The sequence below is a fragment of the Hylobates moloch genome, unplaced genomic scaffold (genome assembly GCF_009828535.3).
Source record: "Hylobates moloch isolate HMO894 unplaced genomic scaffold, HMol_V3 SCAFFOLD_3, whole genome shotgun sequence".
Taxonomy (NCBI): Eukaryota; Metazoa; Chordata; class Mammalia; order Primates; family Hylobatidae; genus Hylobates; species Hylobates moloch.
In genome coordinates this window covers 19,574,764-19,598,277 of record NW_026652278.1, presented here as the reverse complement: position 1 = coordinate 19,598,277, position 23,514 = coordinate 19,574,764, and the positions used below count along the sequence as shown (strand labels likewise).

Here is a 23,514-nt window from a genome sequence, read left to right as displayed (position 1 = left end):
TAAATCCTGGCTATGTGAGCTTTTGGAGCCTGAAGGAATAGATCTTCCTAGCAGGGATGTTTGTGAAGCACATCTTGCCATGATAAATGAAAACGTATTTTACCTTCTTTGGATGGGAGTAGCATTGCTTTGCCTGGTGGTGCTGGCATGTGTCCTGGCGTGACACTGAAACCACATGTATAGTTAATTGGTTGGATGTGGTAGAGTTCAGTTATCTCATGGGAGGTATATCGGAACCTGCCTCTGACAACAGAGTATTTGGTGTTTTTCCAAGCCTTTTGCACTACCCACCTTGAAAAGTGCTTATTTTTCCTGCTATTAATCTTATACTGGATTTGAAATATTGTGGAATTCTTACAAAAGAATTGGGTACATGAATGCTTATCCCATCAAATAAACTTTACAATATTGTTTACATCTATACAAATATATGATTTAAAAAATTTTTGGTACAGAAGGTAGTTATATAGTAAGTACACTGTTATAAACAAGCCGGCCATCAGCTGGGATTTGGGGAATGTTTTTTATTTTCTAGTCTTGTTTGTATTTACAGGGCGTGTATTTTATTCCCATGAGATTTGACCTCTGTGACTCATAACTAAAAAAACATAATAAAATATTCAGGCTTTGTGTTTAACATAGTATGATTTTCTCCTGGACCCGATTATTGAGGACAGAATGCTAGAAATGACTATTTTCTTGGTTTCTTTAGCAGTAAACTATAATCAAGAAGTCGTAAACATAACTTTATCTGAAAAACTGTATGCTTTGTTCATTTCTTAGGAGACTTACATGTTTATAGGAGACAGTGCAGTGTAATGGGTAGATTCACAGAGACCTGGAATTAGATCCTTGTTATTTCCATTTTGTTAGTTGTGTGATTTTGAGCAAGTTACTTGACCTCAAAGCCTTATATTTCTCACTTGCAAAACTGAACTATTATTTACCTTTCAGGATTATTATTTGTATTGAAAGTAATATATGTAAAATTCTTAATTCACAGAAAAGCTTACTAAATGTTAGCAGCTTTTTATTGTATTCATTGCAATTATTGTTATTGTAAAATACATTTTATTAAGCCTGGTAAGTATCTAGCACAGTAACTGAGATGTAGTCATTCTTTCTATACCCCCGATCTAAGCCACTCTTGACTACAGAAAAGTCACAGAAGACAGATTAATATTTTGCAAGTAGGATATGAAATATACATTAATTAGTGTGAAGTTTTGTGTGATCACTTGATCTGGTATATAATTAATACTTTAACAAAATGGATAATTAAAAGGTCACTGTACCCTGAAACCTCATTAGTTTGGACTAATTGGCCCAAATACTAGTTTGATCTGCAGATTTTTTTTCTAGAATTTTGTTACAATTGAGTAACTACAGTTATTGTTGTTAGTCATTAGCTGTTACTGTTTACTTATTCCTCCCAACTTTGGCTTTCAGTTGCTACAAGCTATTCTAAATACCTGCTTCAAGGTATAATTAATAGTTTAATAGCTGCATCGAATGATTTATAAGCAGTAAACTTTATTTTCCTAAATTGGTTAAATAGGGATGCTGTACTTTATTATTAGTTAACAAAATCTTTCTTCATAGTACAGAGCTTTCTTTTTTTGGAGGAAAAGGAACATGTTCTTCATTAATATTAATGTTACCTCAATGAAATCTGTAACAATAATAAGTGTATTTTGCTTAACTTTAGCATATTTTATTTGTATTTACAGTCTCATCCAAATCCAGAATATTTCAGTTTCTTCTCCTTTAGGAAACTGTTTTAGGCATTTTGTATGTTTATCGTTATACACATTTCACTCCTTTTTGATGTTTAGTTATATCTTACTATTCTTAAGCTTGACCTTTATTCTCAGTAGCCCATTTGTATCTAATTGTTTCTGTAATTAGGTTCATTTACTATTTGATATTTCTTCCCTTTTTTTTTTTTTTTTTTTTTGCCTAAGTGTGTTGCCGTTACTCCTTTTCACAGACTGTTACCCTATTTCTGAAAAAATTTAGTAGCTTTTTCTTGCTTTATTTGCAGACGGCATCATAATAGCAGCTTTCCCGTCCTCTACTCCTCCTGCTCCCCCACCCGTACCCCCATCCCTTCCTTTTCTTTCTTCTCTTTTTGGGCTTTTGATCTCTACTAATTTGCCTTCTTGGTATGTTCTTCCAAACCACAAATACCTGTTTAGTCACAGTCATAAAGATAGATCTTTTATTTCTTTTGTTGATAGAAAATGATGGTTCATAGTAAATAAGTATAAATACATGCAACCGCCACAGCCTTTATATGGTGCTACTCTCTCTTAAAGTGTTTATTTGCGTTAGTCTTAAAAAAAAAAAAGGTCACATTGTAATGGAAAGTTTTAGGTAAATTTTATCTTTCTCTTTAATCATTGTAATTTATTTTATGTAAATTTCAGGATTAGAATGGCTGAACACAGAAGAACCTATTTCTGTCTACAAGGATCTATGTGGAAAAATAGTCGTCCTTGATTTCTTCACCTACTGCTGCATAAACTGTATTCACCTATTGCCTGATCTCCATGCATTAGAACACACATACTCTGATAAAGGTATCTGCTCTTTAATTAGTTTCTAACAGACTGTCCTGGCATAGTCACTGGAAGAGTGGCTGACTCATTAGCTCATAGGAGAATGAACATTTGGCAAGACTTCAGGGATTCTAAAAGTAATCTCTAATCTATGAATTAAGGACTTCATGTACCTTTTCATAAAGGGTTAAGCTTAGCGATAGTGGTTTGCCTATCTAAAGAACCAGCATTAGTATATGGTTTTTCTCTGAGGATAGGGGCATAATTTGCTTTTTTTCATGGTCAGATATTTTAAAAGGTCTTTTTGTATGTTGAGGCTGACTTAAATTTGTTCTATTAAAAAAATAAAATATATGACCTTAACTTTACACTGTTTTCACTGTGATATAAAGGTTTAAAGTTCTTATTAGGAAATGTGACTAGGCTTTCATTAATATTGAATGACATGAACTGCAGTGGAATGCAAAACATAACAGATACTCTTTCTTTGACCCTGCTTCATTAAAAAATGATTTATTACAGCTAATGTTTTTCAAAGCACACTAGGAAATCCATTTTAATGGTATTACAAATTCTAAAGATGTGGGAGATAATACTTATTGGCTTTAGAAGTTTGAAAAATTAATCAGATTTTTTTTTGTCTACTTTCTAAAAAAAGAGCATGGGAGTAAATGAAATTAATTAAAAGTACCATTTAATTAGGTTTAAATGAATTGAAGCACTAATCTTGGAGTGGATTAAAAAAAGAGATAGGGTCACCGATCCTGTGATAGTAAAGATGAGAATAGACTATATATGTACAAAAGTAAAGGATATTCTGAAACTTAACTTTAAAGGGGAAGTGATAGAGAAATCTTCAGTGCAACTGAAACTTCAGATGCTTTTGAATTGTAATAGAGTGTATGTTAAAATTACCAGTCAAATGATTTATCAAGAACTCAAATATTTCTATTAGCTAAATCCTGTTATTAAAAATTTATCTGTATGGATTTAAGAAATATGGATATCTTATCTCCTAGGTTTTAGATGCCAGTGTTTCTTGTTCAAGACATCACATTTATTAAACATGTTGTTATGTGCAGGGTACTCTGCTAACTGCTGAGGAAATATGTAACAAAATTGAATAAAAAACATTGTGGAACCTAAGGAAAGGAATAAGTCACTTTGCCTAGAAATGTTGGAAAAGATTTCTCAGAGAAGGAGACAATTGAGCTAGGACTTGAAAAATGAGCAGGAGTGCAGCTGAAAATGAAAATGGGGCAGAAGGGACACTCCTGGCTGAGGAAGCGTCAGGTAAACAAGCATGGAAGCACAGAGGAGTAGGATTCTTGCTCCAAGAACAGGTAAATAATTTAGTATGGTAAGACTGTAAGGGTTCATGGTAAAAGTAAAAGGAGACAAAGGTAGGTTAGGTTAGGACCACATTGTGAAATGCATTGTATAGCGTTCTTAATAGTTTAGACTTTTCCTTCTGTGAGGATACAGAGATATTGAAGTTTGTTTTTGATTTGTTTTTTAGTAGACGGATGACATTTGTGTTTTAGAATGGCATTACACATGGAGTTAAGAATCTCAAAGTTTACCAGTTCCATACCTAAGATCACCCCTAAAAGACTGTTTGGTGAACTCATGGTTAACCCCATACCTTAAGCAGATTCAGTGACTTCCTAGAATGGATCCTTATAATCTCCTACCAGTTTACTGGAAACATTGTTTTTATAGCACATTGTGACAAAAAAATTAAAAATATTTTTATATACAAATACACTTCTGAAAAGTAAAATACTTTGTAAGTGGAGCAAGAATTCACTCTCAGTTTCAACAAAGAATCATGAAGCATACACAAAGAACAGGGAAGTACAGCCCATTCAAAGGAAAAAAATAAACCGATAGAAATTGTCTCTAAAAAATACCTGATAGCATATCGATGAGACAAACACTTTAAAACACTGTCTTAAAGATGCCCAAATAACTAAAGGAAAATATGGAAAAAGTTTTCAAAAAACAGTGTATGAAGAAAATGGAAGTACAATAAAGAGATAGAAAACCTAAACAGAAGCTAGAAAGAAATTCTGGAACTGAAAAGTGGACTAACAGAGAGGAGAAACTCACTAGAGGCTCCTTGACTTACAGGGCAGCTGATAAACCCATGGTAAGTTGAAAATACCATGAAGTTGAGAAAGTATGTTTAATGCTTGGTAGCACAGCAGATGGTCTCTGACCTGTGATAATTCGACTTAAAATATTTTGACTTGATGGTGGAAAGGTGATACTCAGTAGAAATCATAACTTCCTAAATCATAAGGAGCTCTTTGACATGCAGTGGATTATGTCCAGATAAACTCATCATAAAGTTGAAAAATCATAAGTCATACCCTCATAGGTCGGGCCATGTAGAGATTCAAAGACACATTTGAGTAGGCAGAAAGAAGAATCAGTGAACTTTGAAGATAAGGCAATGGAAATGATTAAGGAACAAACAGAACAGAGATTGAAGAAGAGAAAACAGAGCCTAATGGACCATGGAACACCATCAATCAGACCAGCATATGCGTTTTTGCAGAGAATATTTGAAGAAATAATGGTTAAAAACATCCCAAATTTGATGAAAAACATGAACACAAACATCTAAGAAGTTTAGTGAACTCCAAGTAGGATGAACTCAAAGAGAACCACGCCAAGACTCATTATTATCAAACTGCCTAAAACCAAAGAGAGAATTTTGAAAGCAAGAGAGAAGCAACTCATCACATACAAGGAATCTTCAATAATCAGCTGATTTCTCATCAGAAACTTTGGAGGCCAGAAGGCAGTGAGCCAATATATTCAAAGTACTAAAGGAACAAAACTGTCAACCAAGAATTCTATGACTGGCAAACTGTCCTTCAAAAGTGAGAGAGAAAGTAAGACATTTCCAGATAAACAAAAGCTAAGGGAGTTCATTAATAGACCTGTCCTGAAAGAAATGCTAAAGGAGTCCTTCAGGTTGAAATGAAAGGACACTAGACATTAATTCCAAGTCTGTGAAGAAATAAAGATCTCAGTAAAAGTAAATAATGGGCAAGTATAAAAACTAGTGTTATTGTAACATTGGTGTTTACACTTTTTGTTTTCCACATGATTTAAGAGACTACTATATTTTTAAAATTATTCTAAAAGCTAATGTTATTGTAACATCACATTTTGTTTTCTATGTATTTTTTTTTTTTTTTTGAGACGGAGTCTCGCTCTATACCCCAGGCTAGAGTGTAGTGGCACATCTCAGCCCACTGCAACCTCTGCCTCCCAGGCTCAAGCAATTCTCCTGCCTCAGCCTCCCAAGTAGCTGGGATTACAGGTGCCTGCGACCACGCCCAGCTACTTTTTGTATTTTTTTTAGTAGAGACAGGGTTTGCTATGTTGGCCAGGCTAGTCTCGAACTCCTGACCTCAGGTGATTCGCCCGCCTCAACCTCTCAAACTGCGGGCTGGAATTACAGGCATGAGCCACCGAGCCCGGCCTGTTTTCTATGTAATTTAAGAAACTAATGCGTTAAAGTAATTATTAGTTTATATATTTGGAGATATAATTTACAAAGATGTAATTTGGGGCCATCAACAACTGAAAGGGATGGGATGGAGGTGTTAAAGGAGCAGAGTTTTTGTATGTTATTGAAGCTGGCATAAATTCAAATGAGAGTGTAATAACTTTAAGATGTTAAATGTAATTCCCCTGGTTACCACAAAAAAAAAAGAATATACACAAAATGAAATAAGAAAATAATTTAAATGTTTCACTACAAAATAAAAATCAACTAAACAAAAAAAAAACAGTAATGTAGGAAATGAGGGACAAAAAAGCTCTAAGGCGTGTAGAAAACAAATAGCCAAATGACAGATAAGTCCCTCTTTGTCAATAATTACTTTAAATGTAAATGGATTAAGTCCTCTAACTGAAAGGCAGAAATTGGCAGAATGAATAAATAACATACTCCAACTATATGTTGTCTTCAAGAGTCTCACTTCAGATCCAAAGATACAAACAGGTTAAAATCAAAAGGATGGAAAAGGATATTGTATGCAAATCGTAACTAAAAGAGAGCTGGGATGCCTATGCTAGTATCAGACAAAACGGACTTTAAATCTAAAACGGTTACGAGAGACAAAGAAGGACATTATATACTAATGAAAAGCCCAAGCTGAGCACAGATTGCACCTGTAATCCCAGCTACTCAGGAGGCTGAGGCAGGAAGATCACTTGAGGCCAGGAGTTGGAGAGCAGCCTGAGTAACATAGCAAGACCTCATTTATTAAAAAATAAAAAAATTAATACATAGATGATACAATGATTATAATGATACAATGATTATAAACACCTAGGCACTTAACAGACAAAATATATGAAGCAAAAGTTGACAGAATTGAGGGGAGAAATAGACAATTCTACAATAGTAGTCGGAGAATTATACCCAATATATACAGGACACTCTCCCCAACAAGATAACACTACCCAACAACAACAGGATTGCGTATGGGACGTTTTCCAGGATAGACCATTAGTTATGCCACAAGTTAATTTCAATAGATTTTTTTAAAGATAAATATTAAAGTATCTTTTCTGATCGCAGATGAAGTTAAAAAACAATAACCAAAGGAAAATTGGAAAATTCACAAATTTGTGGAAATCAAACAGCACACTCTTAAATAACCAGTGGACCAAAGAAGAAAACACATAGGTAATTATTAGAAAATACTTAGAGATGAATGAAAACACAGTGTAACAAAACTTACGGCACATGGTGAAAACAGGGCTAAGGAAGAAATTTATGGTTATGAATGCTTATATTAAAAAACAAGAAATATCTTAAATCAATAGAATTTTACACCTTAAGGATCTAGAAAAAGAAAAACAAACTAAACCCAAAGCTAACCAAAGGAAGGAAATAAAGATTCAAGCAGGGAGAAACAAAATAGATAATAGAAAAGTAATAGAAAAGATCAATTTGGGTACAACCAACCAAAAGTTGTTTCTCTAAAAGTACCAGAAAAATTCCTAGACCTTTAGATAGCTAGACTAAGAAAAAAGAAGACTCAAATTATTAAAATCAGGAATGAAAATGGGAACATTACTACTGGTTCTACAGAAATAAAAAGGATTATTATAAGAGTACTATGAGCAATTGTACACTAACAAATTGGATAACCTAGATGAAATAGACAAATTTCTGAAAACAAAACCTACTAAGACTAAACTGTGAAGAAATAGAAAACCTGAATAGACCTATATCTGGTAGCATTATTCTCAATAGCCAAGATTTAGGAACAACCTAAGTGTCCATTGATGGATCGTGGGTAAGGAAAATGTGGTGTATGCATACGGTGGAATATTATTCAACCTTGGAAGGAAATTCTAACATGGATGAACTTTGAGGACAGTATGTTAGGTGAAAAAAAATTCACAATTTATGCCACTTACAAAAATTCAAATACTACATAATTTCACTTACACAGGGTACTTAGAGTAATCTGAATCATAGAGACAGAAAGTAAAATGGTGGTTGCTAGTGACTAGCGAGAGGGGAGAATGAGGAGCTATTGTTTAATGGGTATATTTTCAGTTTTTTGCAAGGTGAAATGAGTTCTGGAGATGGAGGATGGCAATGGTCGCACAGCAATAGGAATGTACTAAATACCCTGAACTGTACACTTACAAATGGTTAAAATAGTAAATTTTGTGGAAGAAACTATAAGAACACAAAAATGGGCCAGGCGCAGTGGCTCACGCCTATAATCCTAGCACTTTGGGAGGCCAAGGCAGGTGGATCATGAAGTCAAGAGATGGAGGCCATCTTGGCCAACATGGTGAAACCCTGTCTCTACTAGAAATACAAAAATTGCTGGGTGTGGTGGCGTGCCCCTGTCATCCTAACTACTAGGGAGGCTGAGGGAAGAGAATCACTTGAACCCACAAGGCAAGAGATTGCAGTGAGCTGAGATCGTGCCACTGAACTCTAGCCTGGCAACAGAGCAAGACTCTGTCTAAAAAAAAAAAAAAAAAACCCACACACACACACAAAAATGGGTTTTTAACAACTATTTTAAAAATGAACCTTACAGGGTCAGAATTGTGCACCACTGGGAGGGGTACAGTCAGTGGTGTGTTGGAGCTGGCTCCTGTAGGCTGATGAGAGCCATTTGTTAAATATGTAAGAAATTTTATGAGCCAGTGGTAATCTTGAAGCCAGCCATAGTGGGAGTATTTAGACCATGGAAATCAACAAATGCTACAAATCAGAGGTTTTTTTTGTTTGTTTGTTTGTTTGTTTTTTGAGACAGAGTCTTGCTCTGTCGCCCAGGCTGGAGTGCAATGGCACCATCTCAGCTCACTGCAAGCTCCGCCTCCTGGGTTCAAGCGATTCTCCTGCCTCAGCCTCCCGAGTAGCTGGGACTACAGGCGCCCATCACCACGCCCAGCTAATTTTTTGTATGTTTAGTAGAGACAGGGTTTCACCGTGTTAGCCAGGATGGTCTCGATCTTCTGACCTTGTGATGCGCCCGCCTTGGCCTCCCAAAGTGCTGGGATTACAGGCGTGAGCCACCACGCCTGGCCACAAATCAGAGGTTTTTAAAAATCGCTTTTCATCCCCCGATTCCTCTCACCATATAATAGAGCTGGTTTATTAGCATATTACTGCGTATGATTTGCTGGCCCAATAACTCACTTGTTAGTGTGGTAGAGAATACTGACTAGTGTTTTTCTGTATTTGGCTTAGAATATCATTTGTGGAATATATATTTTTTGAGATTACCGTAGAACTTTTTCTTTAATTTGCCACAGGTTTGTGAAGAATATTGGAAAAAAGGAAAAGCATGAGAAATGGTTGAGAATGCCACTGGGATAAGTGTTCACAGAGGCTTTCTTTTCTTTTTTTTTAATATAACTTCAACTTTTTTTTTTTTTTTTACTTTAAGTTCTGGGATACATGTGCTGAACGTGCAGGTTTGTTATATAGTGGAATAAATTTTTAACTATTAAAAAATATTTTGTAAGTAGTCTCAACATTGTATTTCAAAGAAACATTACTTCTGTAATATGCTACTATGTGAAAATCCTGATAACTTAAAAGATTTTTGTATTCATTAGAAGATCAGTTCATATTCATAAAAGCAGACATACCCAGAAATGATCACATGACAGCTCAATAAGCTGTCACTAAGTCACTAAATTAAATTTGCTTTTTTGTAGTTAAATATCTTCTCCCATTACTATTTGATGTACTTCTGAATGTGTCTGCAGCAGTGCTATTTATGTTCTCAAAGTGACATTTGGTAGTATATTTAAAATTCCATGAAATGTTCCACTCATTTTACCATAAAGCCAAAAATGTTTCACTGAATAAAGAAGTGTTTATTAATTCAAAACACCTTGAAAGAGGCCCAATTTCATAATCAACTTGCTTCCTCTAAATCAGCTTTTAAACGCAGGTTTGTAATAGGGGCCAGTGCCACTTTCACAGCAGCAAATGAGAAATCACAAATGCCAAAAGGTTTGAAAGCAAAAAGCAAAACGTACTTAATAGTAATGAATTGTTCTGATGTTTAAACATTTTTAAAGAAGTAACTATGCCCTAATATTGTTATTAATTAATAATAACTTAGTACGTATTTATGTTAAACTGCAAGTGATATTTTACCCTTTTCTACTTGAGAACTTCTAAGTTTTTTATTTATGGTGTATACATTAATGGTATGTTATTATATAGTACTGAAATTGAACATAATGGCTATTATCTAAGGAAAAGCACTTTTGTTTTATAAGAAAACATCTATTAGGAAAGCCTTGTGTGTTTAATGTGATTGCTAGGTGTATGTTAATGTATAACTAAATCAGACTTCTAAAAATCTGAATTTCGTATTACTGTTGAGTAAATGCTAGTATTGTCATATAGCATATGCTTTTTTCTGTTTTATACTTTATTAAAAATTAGAAGAATGCACCTTTAATTTTATAGTAAAACTAAGCTTTTAAATAAGTCTATATATAATTTCATTTTGTGTCATTGTTCTCAAACCTCGCCTGCCTGCCCCGCCCCCGCCCACCCGCCCAGCTCCTTCACCAGGTTTGATAGTTTTCATTAGGAGTACTCACAAGATTCAGCATATAGTTGTACTCATGTACTCATGACTATATTATAGCAAAAAGATACCAAGCAGAATCAGGAAAGGGAAAAGATGCATGGGGCTGAGTTGAAGGGAGACCAGGTATAAGATTCTAGAGTCTTCTTTCAGTGGAGTCAACCTAAGATGCTCTTAATTTCCTCAGCAATGTGTTGTGACAGCACATTTGGGATGTTGCCAACCAGAGAAGCTCAGAAATAACCAAGGCTTTTATTGGGGTCTGGTCATGTAGGCAGCTTCTGCCTGCTGTCATGTTTCAAAAGTTCAGATTCTCAGACGGAAAGCAGGTATTCAGTATAAGCTATATTGTTTGTACAAACATTTTAGGCATAGTGAGCCACTCTTATCAGTTCTAGGAATGGTGAAAACCCTCCCGAAATCTAAGCTCCCAGAAGCCAGGCAAGAGCCTATCTTGTCTGCACGCCTTTTAAAGGATGGCAGTCCGGGCTACTATGTTAACTCTTTCTGCACACACTTTATATTTTCTTTATTCAGTAGTTCATCTATTCTGTGTTCTTAAAGGACTATGAAAACATTGCCAATTTATGGCACATTTTCAGATGTTTAGTGTGGACAACAGCCTGACATCAGTGTTTGATTGGCTTTCAAATTTGCTTCTCATTTATTTCCCAATTTAGTGTTCAGCAATTTTGATCCTTTCATTTTTATGTTTCCATTGTTCTTAGTATAAAAACGAAAATTTTCCCTCTCCAGCATCTTTTCCACACCCTTCTCATCCTTCCTCAAGGCTGTTCTAGCCTCCCTGGCTTTCCTTCAGTTCCTAAGTATCATTATTCCTCTTGCTTTACCACCTTGACACAATGTTCCCTCTGCCTGGAATCATCGTTTCATCCTTTTTGTCTAGTGAAGCCATGGTTGTCTTCTGGATCTCAGAATGTCTCCATTACAGGGTTTTTTTTTTTTTTTTTTTTTTTTTTTGTTTTTAGCATCTTTCGAAATGCCTCAAATAGTCTGAATCCTTGCATTTAACTAGGTTTTTACATTGCCTGTGATTAAACTACACGTTCTACTATAGTATATACAATTGTAATTGAGTGCATTTAGAAGTATACATCTCTCAGTAAGACCTTTGAAGCTTTAAAAATATGTATTTTAAAAAGTGGTTTTATTACTAATATTTTAGAAGCAGTTATATATTTATCATGTTTTTTGTTTGTTAGTCAAGAGACAAGGTCTCACTCTGTTGCCTGGGCTGGAGTTCACTGGTGTGATCACAGCTCACGGCAGCCATGACCTCCTGGGCTCAAGTGATCTGCCCACCTCAGCCTCTCAAAGTGCTGGTATTACAAATAGCTTGAGCCACCATGGATGTGTGGTTTTTTTGTTGGTGGTGGTGGTGGTGTTTTACTTCACTGAGAAGAAGGAAGTTACAATTTTTGATATAGTTTCTCCTTCTCTCATTCCCTTCTTCCTTGCCCTCTTCTCTCCCTTTTTCCTGTCTCCCTCTCTTCTTTCCTTTCTTCTGTATTTTCTCTTAAATGGAGTAATTTTGATCCCCATGTTGGCAAAGGATTCATAAAGGGAAGAATCTTTTACATCCACTTTTTAGTATGCATGATTAACAGAAAAAGCAAAATAATTTAAGAAAAATCTGCATATTGAGGTTCTTACAGAAAAAAATGGGAGTGGATATTTGGCAACTGTGTTTGTATGTAGATCAATATAGATCTCCTATTTGGACAATATGATGTGGTTTATTATGCAGATGTATAAATTCCTTCAGTATTTATGTCCTGTGAAATCATTCGTTTCCTGCTTATGTACTAGGCACTGGAGAATAATAAAACATGCATGGGACCTGTGTAATTAGTAGGCATTATAGTCTAACAAGAGAAGGCATATAATTAAATAATCATACATATTTTTATAATTTCTGATTAGTGATCTATAGGAAACATTATAGGCTGCTATGATGACATTATAGAGTTTAATCTGGAAGAAATCTTTCTTATGAAAGTAAAAATTGAACTTCAGTTCTAAAAGACAAGTGTGGCTTTAGTAGTTGAGAACAGATGAGAACATTCCAGTCAGAGGGAACACTGTATGCCAACCCTATAAAGCCAAAGGAATAATATTATTGAGGAACCAAAGAAGTCCTAGAATATACTGCAGGAGGAAAAGAGTGTGGAGAAGATACTGGAGAGATGAGATTTGTTATACTAGGAACGATTGAAAGCCAATGAAGGATTTTCTGCAGCAAGGTGACATGATCAGATTTGCGTTTTTGAAAGATCAGTGACTTCAGGATGGATAACTACTTGGTGGACAAGAATGGATATGGGAAATCTGTGACAAGGCTATTGTGCTCTCTGTGAACAGGATAACAACTTGAAACTAGTCATAGCTGATAAGAGCAATAGGACTTGATTGTGGATTAAGTATGGATGATGAGAGTGGGCTGATTTGATTATTGCAGAGATGTCCTAGATTGGTTTTTTGCTTCTATAATTGGATGGATGATGGTGCCATTCAGTGACAGGAAACACTGAAAAGGCCATATTTGGAGGGGAAGGTTATGAGTTTAGTTTGAAATATCTTTGAGACTTGCCTCTCATTCTCCATGTAACTTCCCATTTTTCCTAGGATAAAGATATAAATCTTTACCATGACTTACAAGACTGATCCCATCTGTATGTTTATTCTCATTTTGTCCCACATTCTCCATTGTTCTCTGTGCCTAGTCACCTACCTTCTTCAGTTTCTTCTATCCTTCCTGCTTCCTCTTTGTAGGTGCTGTTGTCTCTCCCTGGAATCTCCTTCAGTGTTCTCTGCACCTAACACCTCATCATTGATATCTCACTTGAGTCATCACTTCTTCAAGGAAATGTTGGGATATATTCGTCAGTAGGAAAATGTGTGATACATGATAACATACTTTATGATAAATATTGCATATATATAATGTACATAAAATGTATACAGATTTAACTCATGGATTCTTATTTAAAATTCATTGGGTTATAAATCATTACTGTGATAATTGATTTTGGTATTCAAATTGTCCAAGATTTGACTAATAGGATCCCCTTCAGGCTGTCTTCTGTGATCTTTTGGTATTTCTTTGTCGTTTTTTGAGCCCTTCCTTACTAAACACACCAAAATGTTTCCAGATGTATCTTGTGTTTTTCCAGCCCAACCCTGAGTCAGCTATTTCTTTAAGGAGCTTTGATCCCTTTTAGAAGGGAATGGTATTGAGAAACCAAGGTCTGGGAACTAGATGTGCTCATTGCTACTATGGTGTTTTTGCTTCTAGTCTGTCAAATAATTCAGAAATTACTTAGGCTATTCCTTCCCACTTCTCAGCTTCCCCATTAAATTATGTTACTCATTTGAAGTATCGTTAGATTTGTTTTTTTCTATTTGTATTTCATTTTAAGTCCCCCCCCATCTTTGTTGACTTAGTTTTTGGGTGTGTAAGACAACATGGTCTTCAAAGTGAGGATGAAACAGATGCTCATTCTATCTACCCATCCCTTCTAACTGTTCTTGCCTTTCCATTTCTGTCCCATATTTTTTAAAATTTCCTTTTTTTAAAACAAAAGGTGACATACTGTAGACATTTTTATACACTTGCTTTTTTCATGTAAAAATTTATCCCAGGAGTCACTTCATAACAGTTCATAGAGAACTTCTTGACTTTTAAAAGTAACTGCATAGTACTTCACTGTGTGTGTGCCATAACTCATTCAGCCACTCTCCTATCCTGTGTGTTGGCTCTTAGATCATTCCATATTTAGCAATTATAAGCAATAAATAATCTTGTAGATATGCTTTTGTCTTGCTGGTGGAATCACTTGAGGATAAATTCCTAAAAGTGGCATTGCTGGGTCAAAGTTAAGTACATATGTAGTTTCGTTAGGTATTGCCTAATTCTCCATCAGGAAAGTTGTACCAGTTTGTATTTCTGCTAGCAGTGTGTGAGTGTACCTCTTTCTCAGATGCTGCTTCAATAAACTGTTTTGACATACTTTTAAATTTTTACCAATCTAATAGGAAATGGTATCTTGGTGTAATTTTAAGATGCATTTTTGAGTTGGGTTAATCTTATGTTTATATGGCTATTTATTGTATATGGAGTTTTGTCTGCCATTATATCCCCTAACTGGTTGTTGTTTGAGTATATAAAGGCTATTGATTTCCATGTGTTAATTATGTATTCTTCCTTCCCGAATCTTTTTTTTTTTTTTTTTTTTTTTGAGACAGAGTTTTGCTCTTATTGCCCAGGCTGGAGTGCAGTGGTGTGATCTCGGTTCACCGCAACGTTTGCCTCCCAGGTTCAAGCAATTCTCCTGCCTCAGCCTCCTGAGTAGCTGTGATTACATGGATGTGCCACCACGCCCGGCTAATTTTGTATTTTTAGTAGAGATGGAGTTTCTCCATGTTGGTCAGGCTGGTCTCGACCTCCCGACCTCAGGTGATCTGCCAGCCTCGGCCTCCCAAAGTGTTGGGATTATAGCCGTGAGCCACTGCACCTGGCCCTGAATTTTTTATTATTTGACTTAGTTTTATAATTGAGTCTCCAGACTTTTCTTGATATACTGTTATATTTCCATATAGAAATTTTTCAGTCTTATGCCTCTAATTGATTTCACTTGTCTAATTATGTTGGCTAATCCCCCACGCCCCACCTCAATTTATTGTTAAACAATAATAGAGATAGTAGGCATTTTTTCCTTATTCTTTATCATATTGGAAGTACTTCCGTTTTTATGCTATTGGAAATACTTATTTTATACTATACTTCTATTTTTATACCAGTTTCTGGTTTTATACTCAGTTGAATTTATTTAATCAATTAACAAAGTATGAAAGATTAGTGTAAGTAATTATATGTCAATAAACCTAATGATTAAAAAGAATCTATCTCTGCTACTTCTGAGTTTGGAGGAAGATGGTGGCCACCCGATCTTGAATCTCCCCACTGTCCCTCGCCTCTGTTCCAAACAATAAAAAAGGGGAGAGCAAGTAAAATCACACTTGGCCCTGCATTTCACAATACTAGGAGACAGAGAATATCATGGCCTTCACATTACATGTAAGTTCAGAAATAAACTAAATTCCCATAAAGGTTCTATTGCTGTAAGTCTGTGGATGCCAAGAACAAGTGTAGGGGAGACTTAAAAAGACTCCCTGAGAACAAGTAGAGTTGTTCAGAGTACTTAGACAAAGCACAAACAGAATAGTCTCCTTACCCCCAGAAAGAGAAGCTCCAATACAAAGTATAAAATACTGAACACAGGTTTGGACATACTAGACCATATCACCAGCTCTTAAAAGAGTGCAGGACGAGGAATCGAAGCTTCAGAGAAGCATTGCTCGGTTTCCCTTGGAGATAGGCCACTGAAGGGAAAAAAGGGTATATGAGGGAAAAGGTAAGGTTCTAACGGAAACAAAAGAGAAAGAAGATATATCAACCCCACCTTCCACCAATGCTATTCATAAATGAAACTGCCCAGAAAAAGGGAACTGTCAGAAAAGGGCACTCTCAAACTAGGAACCCTGTTCACAAAATGAAGAGGAATAGAAAAAAGCAGATCACACCTATATAAAAACTACTGCAAAAAAAGCTGAAAATGCAATTCAGAGTTAAAATGCTGATACAAAGTTGACAAAACTGTAACACCTTGCTTCATACTGGATTAAATATCCTCAGTCAGCATTTAGGAATAATGAAAAAAGCAGCTTGAATCAGAAATTTGAAAATAAGAAATGGACAAAAAAGAAACAGGGAAATGAGTGTTAATTGAATCCAGAAAAGAAAAGACAAATTCAAAATTGTATTACAAATGAAAACTAAATTTGTCCAAGGGACAATAAATTTGTATAAAAATTTATTAAGGGGCATTAAAAGCAGGGAGGGAAACCCCAGAGAATGAAAATGAGCTAAAAAAAAAAAAAAAAAAAAAAGTTAAAAGGTTTAGAGAAAAAAATGATTGAATTGGAAAGCAGGCAGAGGAGGTCCAACATAAAACTACTTGGAGACCCTCAAGAAAATCAGAACAGCTGACTTGAACAAATATCTAAAATTAGAATCCAAGAAAACTTTCTGGAAAGAAAAGAAACCTTGAATTTACATATTGAAAGGGCCTACAAGGTACCAGGGAAGATTGACCCAGAACAGTCCAAGAAGTATCCTAGTAAAATTATTATACTTTAAGCATTGAAAAACAAAGAACGTAACTTACAAAGACATGTAAGTTAGACTGGCCATGCTTTTCACAAATAATGTACAAAGCAAGGCAACAATAGAGTGACATTTCAGGAATCTTAATGAGTGTAAACCATAAACCAAAGAGATTATATCCAACCATTTGTCCTTCAAGAATCAATCAAGGTTAAAGAAAAACAGTTTGAATGTCCAAAAACTCAGAGAATACTGTGCACATGTGCCCTTTCTGGTGAATCTACTATAGGGAGAGCTAGGGAACCATGGGTGAGTAGGGAAACTGCTAATGGATGGGTGGAGATTTTATACATGTAGAGCTAACACCAAAACTAGGATGTAGAGTTTTGCTATATTAGTCATAGTTTGATCAGAGAAGCACAACAACTGGGTATAATAATGAAAGAACTAACACATAATTCATTATAGGTAGTTGACCTTATGTTATTGTGGAGCTACATGGCTAACTAGTATATGTGAGGCTGTTCCTTCTGTGTGCTCCTACAACCTACCTGAGTTTGCTAACTTTTCACAGTCTTCAAGCAGAGGTGTGTGTGCATATGTTCTTGTGCTTTGGTTTGGAATTGAAGTTGTAATTATTGGCAAATTATATCTCCTGATGGCAGGTCAGGCAGTTGAGAAGGAAAGATGGATATAAAGTAGCAGAGAACAAGGGCAAACCAGAAAGAACCTGCAAACATGAACTAGAACTCACAAGGATAAACTGAAACCCATGTAAGCTTCAGTTTAGATGATGAAGTGGAGCAAAACACTCATCTGGCCCAGAAATTGGAGATGCAGAAGGAGGAGATCTACAACCCTTATATTCTTACTGCTTTCATTTGCCTCGCATATCTTTTTCTACCCCTTTATTTTTAACCTTTCTGATTCACATTTTCTTAGATGTGTCTTTTATATAAAGAACTTATCCAAATCTTTTAATAATGAGTTAAGCCCATTGGTATTTATTCATATGACTGGTAATGTACAAGTATTATGTGTATTTGGTTATATTTGTTGTGTTTATCAACATGATGCACTTTCTTTGCTGTTTTATTTTCCTAATCTCTTCTGATATTTGTAAATGTTTACATTTATCTTTTATTAATCTTTGTACTTACAACTTTAAAAAATAATAATAGCAAAATTTGTTGAAATTTTACTCTACACTAGGTACTATGTTAAATGCCTTACACAGATTATCTCTTTTAATCCACCTGACTTATAAGGCATTTACTGTTATTTTCCTCGTTTTGCAAATGAGAAAACAGATGAACAGGTTAAGTAACTTGCCCAAGGTAACAGGTGTGCAGTCCTTCCCACTCCTCCCCACCACCTTTACCCACATTCCCCAGGCAACCATTCCTCACTGCATCTTTTTTCCCAGCTGCTTTCAAGGGATGTGTGTGTGTGTGTGTGTGTGTGTGTGTGTGTGTGTGTGTGTGTGTAGCCTTTGGTTTTCAGCAGTTTGTTTATGATGTGTCTAGACATGGTTTTAATTTATTTTGTGTGTGCTGAGCTTGAATTCTCTAAATTTATATATTTAATCAAATTTTGAAAGTTTGGGCATTATTTTCTGCCCCAATCTATTTATTCACTTTTTCTGGGATTCCAGTTATACTTATTTAGATCTTTTGAAACTGTTCCACAGGTCCCTGAGGTTCTGTTTATTTTTTTTTTTTTCAATCTTCTTTCTCTCTGTGTTCTTTATATTGGATTAATTTCTGTTGAGCTGTCTTCAGGTTCATTAACCTTTTCTTTGTCATGTCCTTTTTGCCAATGAGATCGTCCAGTAAACTTGTGGTATTTTTCAGTTCTGATATTTTTAGTTATTTTTTATAATTTCCATTTCTCGGTTTATATTTCCTATCTTTTTACTTCATTTGTGTTTTTCTTTACCTCATGGAGCATAGTTATCTAGTTGTTTGAAAGTCTTTGGTAAGTCGAACATCTGCTTTATCTTGGCATCAATATCTGTTGATTTTTTTTTTCCCTTGATAATTGACCATATTTTCTTGTTCTTTTTGAATGTCAGGTAATTTTGAATTGTATCCTCGACGTTGTAATATATGATATGTGAACTCTGGGTTCTCTTATAGTCCTGTAGGGAATATTGGTAGCTTTATTTTAGTAGTCATTCAACCTTCTTAATTCAAATTATAACTTCTGTCTCATCTTCCATCAGCTCTCTCTCCTTCTGTAAACCCAGTTATTCAGTTCTCAGCTCCCCAAGCATTTGCTACACTTTTAAAAATCTGTTCCATGTACTGTAGTTTAGAGGTTAAACTAACACTTGTGAGTGTTCATACTCAGAAATAAGGAGCCGCCTTCCCCAGCTCTTCCCCTCAGGGTTTCTCCCACACTGTCCAGGTTATGTGGTTTCTTGGGCCAGAGTTGCAGTGGGGTTTCTATTGGAGTTTTGGCTCCCCATACAGCTCCAAAACTGACCCACTCTCAGGGGAAAGCTAGAAAAGGATGGGAAAAGAAAATAAAATTGGCAGCTCACTCTTCTGTCATTTGATCTTCTGTCATTTGCTTTTCTGAGTTTTGGCCCTGCTGTACAATCTACCTGGTCGTGTTTACTTTTCTCTATCTTCAAGCAGGGTGTGTCTTCAAGCATGCGTGTTTGTGTTTTGATTCGGAATTAATAGTTGTAATAGAAGTATGAGCTGCTGGGAAATTATACCTCCTGATTCGTGTGGTTTTATTCATCTTGCAGGTTTGAGTAGTTTTTGGTGGATGTGTTGGGAGATTTGAACGTACTTAGCTGTTATTATCTCTACTACTTTGGTAGTTGATATTGAATTTTTTCACTGAATCCAGCCTAACACTTCTTTTTTGTTTGTTTGTTTTTTGGTACTAACTTCTTGAAATAATGTATTGATTAGATAAGAGAAGTATGTTGTTTTCAGCAATTGTGTCTACAGAAAGGCTTGTTCTAAGAACCATGGAATAGGAATTTTAAATAAAAGGCTTATAAGGAAACATCTTGCTTATATTTATTCTGTTAATCTGTAATCTAAAGTTAGATCAAAAAATATAAGAGAGTGATATAACAATAAATACCTCCCAAAAGCAGGCATAGTCAACTCTGAATTTCAAAGGGGCTTATTATAGGTGGAAAAAATTTTAACATTTAATAAGAAAATAAAGATAATTTTTATAGCATTATCTAAATAAAAGAAAAAAAGTTTTAATCCTGCAATAGCCATATGAATTTGATCATGTGTGTTTTTATGTAGTAATCAAGATTGTTATGATATTTAAATTTGTTAGTTTTTTATATGTGTGTTAAAATGCAGTTGAAGATCAGCGTAGTTCTACTTTTTGTTTTTTTTTAATCTACGGACTTAATATTTGTGACTCAAAACCTAATGTGTGGATGATGATATTCAAACTTAAATATTTAATAATGTTTAACATAAATTTTTTCCTTTCAGATGGTCTTCTCATTATTGGTGTTCACTCGGCTAAGTTTCCAAATGAAAAAGTCCTGGATAACATTAAGAATGCTGTTCTTCGATACAACATCACCCACCCTATGGTTAATGATACAGATGCCAGCCTTTGGCAAGAACTAGAAGTTTCCTGCTGGCCAACTCTAGTCATACTTGGACCTCGCGGAAACATGTTGTTTTCTTTGATTGGAGAGGGACACAAAGATAAATTATTTTTATATACTTCAATTGCTTTAAAGTATTACAAAGACAGGGGGCAGATCAGAGATAATAAAATTGGAATAAAACTGTATAAAGATTCTTTGCCACCTTCACCATTGCTATTTCCTGGCAAAGTAACGGTAGACCAAGTTACTAATAGATTGGTAATAGCAGACACTGGACATCATAGAATTTTGGTCGTTTGGAAGAATGGACAAATTCAATATAGCATTGGAGGTAAAGCTTGCTTCTGATTATGATATATAATGTGTTTTACAGTAAAAAAAATAGTTCAAGGTAAATATAAAAGTTGAAATGTCTAAATGAAAACTAATTATAGAAAAGTGATATACACTGACTTAATTTCCTAACAAAAATTTTTTGTTAATTAATGTATGATGTCTGAATTAACCTCTTCTCACTCCCTCATAAAACAAACAAAAACACTGAAAAAGCTCCAGGTCAAAAAGAGGACATAGTTTAGCTTTTAGGTATATTCGTATATTCTATCTTTTTTTTTTTTTTAAACTGCTGTACTTACTGTTTCTTATGAAAACATATGTTTTGGATTGCAGACATTTTAAGTAGAAGTATTATGTTTCACTTTCCAACAAAATACAGCCGTATCTTTTTAAAGATCATGTCAGTGCCCCATGAACTTGAGAAGTAGTTTATAAAATAAATAAGCTAGAATTTGTGCATAATTTTACTTTTCTCTCCTTTCTTCCATAAGAACTTGAACATGTTTCTGGATCTATTTCCAGAACAGAAATAGGTGTAGCAGAGTATAAGTATCATGCAAGCATAGATCATTTTGTTCTATATCTCCCTGGTCTTAGATCTAAAACTGCCTCTTGGTTACATCTACATAATTAATAAACTCTACTTGAGTACATTCTTATTAATCTTGCTTATCTAAACTGAGCTGACATCTGACAACATGTTAGTCAAAGACAAAAGTAATTCATCTCTTTGCAATCAATCCTGCTTAGTAATATATGCAGCATTAGTACATAAAGTAGGAATGTCTGAATTCCTAATATAAAAAAGCTAGTTGTGGTCCTGTGCCCTCATGTTATTCTTAATATACCAAGATACAGTATGTGTTGTGTTTTGTGGTGTTTGTTTTGTTTTGGCTACTTGGTATTTTGATTTATGACAGGCAGTTATGAGAATTGAATTGTTACTGAAAAAGTGTCTTTTGTAGCAGTTTGAACTTAAGTGGTTTTAAAGTGTTTAATAGATTCTGTGATTTTCAAAATAGTGTAGGTGAATATTCTTTGTTAAAGAGAAACCAGCAGCAAGCTACACTACCCAAACATATTTCTAGAAATACTGTTATATTTTGATATAGTTATTCTATAATTTTTAAAAAAGAATTCTTTGGTCCGATACACTCGGTAAACAGTAGTTTAATGTTATCTAACAGATTTTTATTGGTGATGGTATCATAATATTTCTCAAATTTTTTACTCTCCTAATTTTCCTCATGAGAGGGGGTATAGTACACAATATTTTCCAATCTCATGTAACCACAGAACTCTCCCTTTTTTTTCAGGGAACTCTTATCAATAACAACAATAATAGTATTATTAACAATTGTAGCTACAGCAGACACTATATGTCTGGCATTATTCGAAACATTTTACTTACATGAACTCATTTTTGCCTGCACAATGCTATGAGTTAGGCAATTAGTTCCATTTTACAGAAGAAAAACTGAGACACAAAGAACTTGCCCAAATCACCAGCTAGAAAGAGACAGACCTGGGATTTAGACAGGGTCTGTTGGGCTCTTGAGTTCGTTTTCTTTTTTCTTAAGATGGAGTCTTGCTCTGTCGCCCAGGCTGGAGTACGGTGGCATGATCTCGGCTCACTGCAACCTCCACTCCCCGGGTTCAAGCAGTTCTCCTGCCTCAACCTTCCAAGTAGCTGGGATTATAGGTGCCTGCCACCATGCCTGGCTAATTTTTTGTATTTTTAGTAGAGATGGGGTTTCATTGTTTTGGCCAGGCTGGTCTTGAACCCTTACAGGCGTGAACCACTGTGTCAGGCCTTGAGTTTGTTTTCTAGCCACACCGTTACACTACCTTTTTATGGTTGCCTAGGACAATGGAGTTCCACAAAGCCTCGAATGGCTTGTCTGCTGGCCACGGAAATAACAGTACGTTTTATTGTGTTATATTCTCCACCCTTGAAACTCTACATGAATTGTAAAAACTGAGAAGTGGACTAGAGTCACTCTCTCTTACAGTGTGTATGATATATCATAGGACTTTGTGACAAAGTGAAATAGTAGATAAGAAGGATTCTTAATCTGGGGTCCTTGGACTCCTAAGAAAGGCTTCAGTGGTCCTCAGGATCTAGGATTGTTTGCAACAATTTGGCCATGTATATTTTTCTAGGGAAAGGGCTCATAATTTTCATTGTATTATCCAAGGAGCATATCTTTCAAAATTGTTAAAAATTGTTCGTCTGTTGAACAATTGGAGTTATTTTTAAATCTTTGTAGTCTAGGTAATGGATAATTAGAATGCTTTTAAAATTATTTTCTTCGCTATATGCTACTATGCTTAAGTGCACTAGTAATTATACTATGAGCCCTGTCATTAGCAAAACTCACTCTTAAGAAAAATGTTCCTTGGGGAACATTTTAGTTTTTAGAGGGACATACCATGTTTTTATATTAAAATCCCAGCATTAAGTACAAGTTTGTTTTGTTTTGTTTTGTTTTGTTTTACCTTGAGATCACTTCTTAAGTGGGAAATTTTATCTTATTTTAGGACCCAACCCTGGAAGAAAAGATGGAATATTTTCAGAATCAACTTTTAATTCTCCACAGGGTGTAGCCATAATGAATAATATCATATATGTGGCAGACACTGAAAACCACCTTATAAGAAAGGTAATTTTCATTTTAAATTTGTTTTAATACTTATAATCAGAAAAAGGAA

At 35.0% G+C, this 23,514-nt stretch overlaps 1 protein-coding gene across 3 annotated transcripts in view; it reads left to right on the top strand.

The window, feature by feature from the left end:
- NHLRC2 (NHL repeat containing 2) overlaps positions 1 to 23,514 on the top strand; it is a 62,018-nt gene that overhangs the window by 1,433 nt on the left and 37,071 nt on the right. For 2 of the 3 annotated variants that reach the window (XM_032177374.2, XM_032177377.2), the window contains exons 2-4: positions 2,430 to 2,582; positions 20,342 to 20,797; positions 23,344 to 23,465. In XM_032177374.2, the coding sequence (XP_032033265.1) occupies positions 2,430 to 2,582; positions 20,342 to 20,797; positions 23,344 to 23,465 (731 nt within the window). Of the gene's footprint in view, positions 1 to 2,429; positions 2,583 to 2,934; positions 3,905 to 20,341; positions 20,798 to 23,343; positions 23,466 to 23,514 lie in introns of those variants that run through there. The other variant, XM_032177387.2, reaches the window with a different exon arrangement.